Source organism: Podarcis raffonei, chromosome 2 (assembly GCF_027172205.1).
Source record: "Podarcis raffonei isolate rPodRaf1 chromosome 2, rPodRaf1.pri, whole genome shotgun sequence".
In the NCBI taxonomy this organism is placed as follows: domain Eukaryota; kingdom Metazoa; phylum Chordata; class Lepidosauria; order Squamata; family Lacertidae; genus Podarcis; species Podarcis raffonei.
This window is the reverse complement of record NC_070603.1, coordinates 42,991,723-42,998,706: the sequence shown is the minus strand read 5'-3', so window position 1 is coordinate 42,998,706 and position 6,984 is coordinate 42,991,723. Positions and strand designations below refer to the sequence as shown.

The 6,984-nt window shown below is 42.7% G+C and overlaps 1 protein-coding gene across 13 annotated transcripts in view; it reads right to left on the bottom strand.

Annotated features, from left to right (window-relative positions):
• Positions 1–4,652: 4,652 nt before the first annotated feature.
• WIZ (WIZ zinc finger) overlaps positions 4,653–6,984 on the bottom strand; it is a 55,966-nt gene continuing 53,634 nt past the window's right edge. For all 13 annotated transcript variants that reach the window (XM_053376229.1, XM_053376232.1, XM_053376236.1 and 10 more), the window contains 2 exons: positions 6,356–6,548; positions 4,653–6,087 (listed from right to left, as the gene is read on the bottom strand). In XM_053376229.1, the coding sequence (XP_053232204.1) occupies positions 5,931–6,087; positions 6,356–6,548 (350 nt within the window). In that variant the 3' untranslated portion in view covers positions 4,653–5,930. The remainder of the gene's footprint in view (positions 6,088–6,355; positions 6,549–6,984) is intronic.

Genomic DNA, 6,984 nt, shown 5'->3' with positions numbered 1-6,984 from the left:
ACCAGAGAGGGTTCCTTTTTGCCACCATATTTTAAAATGCTTGGTGCTTCATAGCTAGTACTGGAACCATCTCAGCTTCTTGGATTAGACATTTAAAATATAGTTACTAGGTTTCCTTCATAAACTCAAAAATTGGACACCAGAAGGTCAGAATAGAGGAACTGACAAAAGATTAACCTACAAAGTGGATAACTGCTTGATGGCGCAATTGGATTTATGAATGTTGCCACAGGCAAAAATAGTTATTCTGCTTACAGTCACTTGTTATTAAAAAAGGACAAATTGAATAGATAGATTTTCACCAGTGTCTCATTCGCACCAGCTTGCACATACAGAATAATGCTGAGGGCAAAAATAAAACATCTACCACATGATGCTAATACTCATAGCAAAGGCACTTTTGTAGGCGCTATTAAGCAGCCCTGGGTAAATAACATACTCTAGATTATGACTTTCCAAGAATCCATTAGTTGGCATGGCATGATTTGAGCTGTTGGATGCCCTGCTTATGATCCTAAACTTCTGAGTATGCTCTAGGCTTGATCCATAGTATGAAGCAATCTCTTAGATACTGGTATTTTGTTTCTAAACAAAATCCTGCTTTACTTACATTATCAGTCAACTGGTGGCTTTCTCTAAGGGCAGATTCCCTGACTTTAATCCTTTCGGCCTAGACTCTGATAATTGTTTTACATTACTAGATTGGCACCAACTGCTGGAACACAATTCTAATCATGCATGCTAGCACCTTTACCTTGTATTTTAATAGGCTGTGCCAATTTCAACTCTTTTCTACAAAACCCAACTTCATCCTCTTCTGTACAGCCAAGTATCAACAGTGAACTAACAAATTCATTCATAGCCTTAAATTGATTGAAACTATTTCGTTCACTCAACCTTATATTGTCCTTGGTGTGCTGAATAAAATAGTAATTCCTAAAGCTTTAAAAACAAATTGGCCTATGTTTAAGCTGTTGCAAGATCTCCTGCCTCGTGGCTCCATTTGTATGAACATATGTTTTTTTTTCATCTTTCTCCTGCAGGGTCTCAGAACTGCTGCAAATGCCATAATGGCCTGACTCTAGTGGAGTAGACCAAGCAAGTCATTCCTTGTCCCTTGGTTCATGTTTATCTTTTATTCCATTAATGTAGATTATGGCAGAAATTTGTACAGTATTGTGTCTACGAGCCTTTAGCTTCAGCCTACAAGGATTTTTTCTCCCAGGTGAAGTACTCTACAGTTCCAGGAGTCTGGCATCCTTGATGAAACTTCCTGCACACAAAGAAGAGCAGAGCCTCTTGAGTATGTGGGTCATTTAGTGTTGAAGAGGGCTTAAGATAAGGGCTCACTGAAGATCTTTATCTCCATCAGGACAACTGGGAAGGGATATTCTCAGATTTCTGATAAAGTACAAGCCTTAGCAAAAAACCAAGACCTTGTCACAGTCTCATTAAGTTTGATTTCCAAGTATAGCTAATCATGTAAGTTGCTAGAGTGCGATATTAACATTGTCTCCTACCATGCCACAATGCAGCATGAACTACTACTCTACCTCAGTTAACACCCTTGTTTTTACTTCATTTAACAAGATGAGAAAAAACGCAACATTCGTATCACAACGTTAGCTTGTGGTAAAGCAAGTTTCTCCTGGTAGACAACACTACTGAGCTGGATGGTCTCAGTCTAAGTCAGTTTCCTATGTCTGTTCCTTTGTTTGAAGATTGGAGAAAATGGAAACATCATGTCCAACATTTTACGGTGCAATTGAGGGTGAAATTGTTATTAAAGACCCATTGGAAATGGTCTGAAACAGGCTATATCAATATCTGATTGCAGGGATGGAATGAGCATAATGCTCCCTGGCTAAACAAACATAATGCTGTAACTTCTCTGCCCCCCCCCCCACCTGTAAGTAGCGCAGACTCAGCCTTTTCAGAAAAAAATGTGGTCCTGAACTATCTAACAGAAAATTCCATATTTCCCTGTGATCTCCCTTCTCAACTATTTACATCTGCATAATTCATGGGCTTTGCTCCTTTAAGATAAGGCATTCAAGAGTTTTACTCCCATCTACAGATAATTTGATAAAAGGTTGAATGCAATGCCTCTTGGAACAAACATAATAAAGGGCAGCTTGTATAATAATTACCAAAAAAACCCACCCTCTAACAGGAATAAGATCTTTGCCTACTGGAACATCAAACTTTATTAGTGAGGCAGGCCCTTTCAAAGGAACACATAGTTGGCTCAACTCCAAAAAAAGAATATCAAGAGTACTGGCAAAAGGGGGGAATCAATTTGTAAGATTCCAAAGTTGCAAATGCAACCCAATTAAATAAATGTAAACTAATTGGCTATACAAGTTTTACTTGATTAAATCAATTAATGAAAATTTGCATATTTGTAAAAACAATATCCCTGAAGCAAAAGGCATGCTTTGTTTTAAAGATGATGCACACATACATGATATCAAGCATATTAAAAGAAGCATTCTTTCTGGTCATAAGGGAGAATGCTTCTTATAAAATGGTGCTTGCTGCCTGCAGTTCTAAAGGTAAAGGTAAAGGTACCCCTGCCCGTACGGGCCAGTCGTGTCCGACTCTGGAGTTGCGCGCCCATCTCGCTTAAGAGGCCGGGGGCCAGCGCTGTCCGAAGACACTTCCGGGTCACGTGGCCAGTGTGACAAGCTGCATCTGGCGCTAATTATTAAAAGTATCACTTTTCCCCTCACAGTCTGCTAACCAATTTACTGGGGAACCTATCAGTAGATTAAAAAAACTGCAACTGCTTAACCAAACTGATTACATTGTGCTTTAGGCAGTGAAACCTCTGGCATTAATTGGTTGGGTTAATGTGGCGGCATACAATTCCAGTTGTTCAAGGAACCAAACAGCTTGCATTGCTACTTCTGTAAGGAAGGGGAATGTTGTCAGTTTGGAGGAGAGTAGAACCTCTCTTCGGGACAGGTGGTAGCAGAAGTCCCAAGATACAAGGAATCTGAGGAACAGGGAGGCCTGAGGCTACAATGCTGAAGATAAGGCTCAGAGTTGGGAAGCGAATGACAATGAAGAACTTGAAGGAAGGCTAAGTGACTTGAGATGAGACATGAACTTAACACACAAAGGGTCCAATCATAGAGGGAACTCTGAACAAATTTCACAATGTTTAGGATCAGGAGTTGTATGCAGGAGGGACGGTATCTCAGATCAGGAGGTGGAGGTGGAGATCAGATCAGGTGGAGGAGACAGGTGTACTCCGCAGCCTGGTCAGGAGACAAGATGGCTAATGGACGCTGTCACTAGACTGCCTTAGAGACAAATCTGTCTGTTGGGGACTAAGGTCACTGCAGCACTCTGTCCTGACAATCCTAAGGGGTTAAGGGAGAGCTGGATTATACATATTGATTTGAACCAAGCAGCCAATTATTTAAGCTAGATGCTTTTCAGTTGCCTTTATTGCACTTAGAAGTGAAAGCCACTGTACAATGAAAAGCAGAGGTGTAATGCTTTCCTGGTAAGTTAATAGACAGGGGGAACATGGATAGTATTTGGCACATGGTAGCTGCCAAGCAGCATTTCCCTGCTACCACTCTCATGGAATACTTTTCAATCAGATATGATGCTAAGGAAGAACACATCTCGGATAGGAGAGGCAATGGAAACAAGGCAGAATCAACCATGCATGCATCCTTCATGGCCTTTGATTAAAAGAAAGCAATAGGGATGGTTGCATGCAAGATACACTGTGCTACCCACTTCTCCTTCCATTTTTCAGGACAGTCAGAATGAAGGTGGCTGGAAAGCTATGGTGCTATTGCTACCCTTTAATTTAAAGTAGTGACAGGTATAATAACACCCTCCACACAGTGTTTTGGGAAGGCAGCTCTTAGCACAGGGAGTTATGTAATGTTTGGAACTATATTGTCATATTAGTCCCTGCTCTGGAAACTGGCCCAGTTATATATGGTGAGGAATTTGCTCACCAATGCATCATTCTGTGCTGCAAGATTTCCACATACCTTTATACAGAATGCCTGGACTGAAATAAAGGTTTAAACCCCTGCTTTGGTCTAAGAGGAACCCACTGTGACATATGGTGATGCTGTTACACTGTCTTGTGCTGGGACATTCTTCTGTATTATAGGCGCTGAATAAAAAAAGCTTAGAGTTGTGACTTTGGTTTCATAACATGACTGCTGCTCAGCCTGCTATGGGAGACCGAAGAATAAAAAGAGATTTGTTTTAAAAATCAGAAACAGAGGAAGAAGTTGTACATGGCAGAATAGGCGCCCGCAACAGTGATGACACACTTTGATACACGGGTTTCAGTATCTGTTCTACATAAGTCCTGTATGCGTTGGGGCTCAGACTGTATTGCCAGAGATGAGGTGAGATGTGGGAAATACATTAAGCACAGGGAAAATTCAAGCAATTTTTAAAAAAAGCTTATACACCAATACACTTTTAAAGTACACCTTACCAAGACAGTGAGTCTGCTAGTTTCAGTTTATCCTGGAGTGATACAGCCTAAGGTTTCTCCAGGAAACAGCTTCCACATCCACTGGCAGCTCTTGGGACACCTCTCTATAGAAACCACAACACATTCTCCACCTTCCACGTAAGTATACAACCAGAAAAGCACACACTCAGGATTCTCCTTTTGTTTCCAGAACAGGTTTAATCTAATATACATATTCCTAGGTACAGTAATAACCAGAATATGCCCATTGAAAAAGTTAAAAGGTAATTTGCCTCCAGACTCTGCTCAGCCTGGGATCCAAATAAAAATGAATGCTTGTTATTTCTACACAAAACTAGAGTTTAAAAAGTTGAGGTTCTATGAAGAGAGACGAGGACAGCAACAGTGAGAAATAACAGGAAGGCAGAAATTCCAGTAGGACCTACTGTTGCTGGTTTGGGAACTGCACCAAGTTCTTGCTAAAAAGGAGAAACATAGAGGCCCTCCACCCGCAAGAAGTCCAAACTCTTCAGGTACCCTTGGAAAGGACTTGCTTGTCCAGAAGGACATGTCATCCTGATTTCAGGCAGAGGTTATCTATGGGACATCATTACCCATTCTTCAGCCCAAGGCTAAAGACAGGAAAAATCCATATTCCTTTGCCAAAATCTCATTGCCATAACGTGGCAGAGCTGAATTCCCTACAGGGTCCCACATGAAACAGATGGGGATAACCAGGTGACATTGGGAAGTTATGGAAAGGGGAAATGTATATGGGTCAAAGAGTCCATGATTTCCCCTTCAATGCAGGTGGGACTGAGGCCCTCCATCACACAGTTAGGGAACGTGAACATGCACAACAGGATCCAACGTCTACAGAAACTAAAGACTTGTCACCTAAGGAGTCAAACATACATTAACTCTAGAGTCACATACAGAATCAACAGCTTTCCCCACAGAACAAAGTGCTCTGTGTTTACCCTCCCAACTTGCTTGTGTCTGACCTCAAACAAATCCTCATGTTCACAACTTTCACTAGAACCTCATATTCACAATTCTCACCATCACATCTCTCACAGCCTGAACTGCAACAGAGCAAGTCCATGTTTCCTCCCTGTAACAAGTGTGTGTCTTTGGAGAAACCTGCATTCACTGAAAGGACAAGGAAATTTCCGTTTTACTTTTGTGCAGATAAAAGCGAGCTCCAGTTTGGAATACCATTTCCATCAAAAAGGAGCATCTCCATTAAAAACAGCATCGTTAATTTAGTGCTCAAACTCTGGGACTGTTCCCGCGAACTCTCCGCCCCACCCAAAATCCAAGTTAAGTCTACAGGTGGGCAAAGCTGTGGAGCACGGGGGGAGGGGGGTGTCAAATACTGCTTTCACCCCCATTCTGATAACCATTAATCTTGTTCATTTGGAAAGGTAAGAGAGAAACCCTGGAATGCTGGTGCTTCCTAAGAACTTTGCTACTGGGCCTCGGCTACAGGTGGTGCCGCAGGCACATCGGTCCCACTTCGCAAAGCATCGGCCTTGGAGAAGTTAGTCTCCAAGATGTGGCGCTGGAGGTGCCGCACCCACTCCTCTTGGATGGAGAGGGGCCCCTGGAACTCCACTTCGCAGAACCTGCACAAAGAGAACACAAAAGTCTATTTGAACCAAGCTGAAGATTTGCTCATCTCAAAGTGCATAGGGAAACCCTCTAAAAGTAGAATGTGGGAAAGGGGTGTGTGGGAATTGTGGTTGCCTGCCCATCTCTTGCCCTGCCTCCAAGAGGCCTGGTACAAGAAGATTGTTGCCTATAATAGGTTTAAGAGCAAACTGCCCACACTATAAAGCCATTCAAATTTCACTGCAGAAAAGGGGATTAGCAAAATGGAACAATGGCACAAACCTGCACTTCAGCGTGTAGATGTTGCCCACAAACTTCACCAAGGAGGTCTGTGGTGGCCTAGGAACCAAGGAGGGCACAGGTCTCACTCTGGGAGGTGGCTGGCGGACCTCTTCAACCTTCTGCTGCAGATCAGCCATCTCCTCTTCTCGAGGTGGAGGAGCCTCAACGGGCTTGGCCTGTCTCCGTTCAAACTCTAGTGAACAGGGGGGAAATTTGTTTCGGAAAGGATGCTGGGATATAGCAAAAAGCATTGGCTGTGATATATTTGGAATGAGAAAGGAACTTTGTGAAAACATTTTTATGAAAAAAAGAAAGGTGGGGCAGGAGAAAGTATAGACGTCATGCGGGAGAGTGGGGAAGCTACACAAATAGCATTGTCATGCTAAACGTCTCCCCATGACTAAGAACTTTACATGCCACTCTGTTCAGGAATTTCTCTGAGGCCCTTAGCTGAAGCTACCCAAAGAATTGGGGCCAATGAATAATTTGGGAGCACTGAGAAATTAGATTGGTGCCTGAACATTCACTGCCACCACTCCTACCTCCCAGGAAGATACAGCAGCCTCCTCAAGAAGGCCTCCCGACTGGCCAGAAAGCCTTGTACCCAGATGGGAACTGTGTTGAAAATC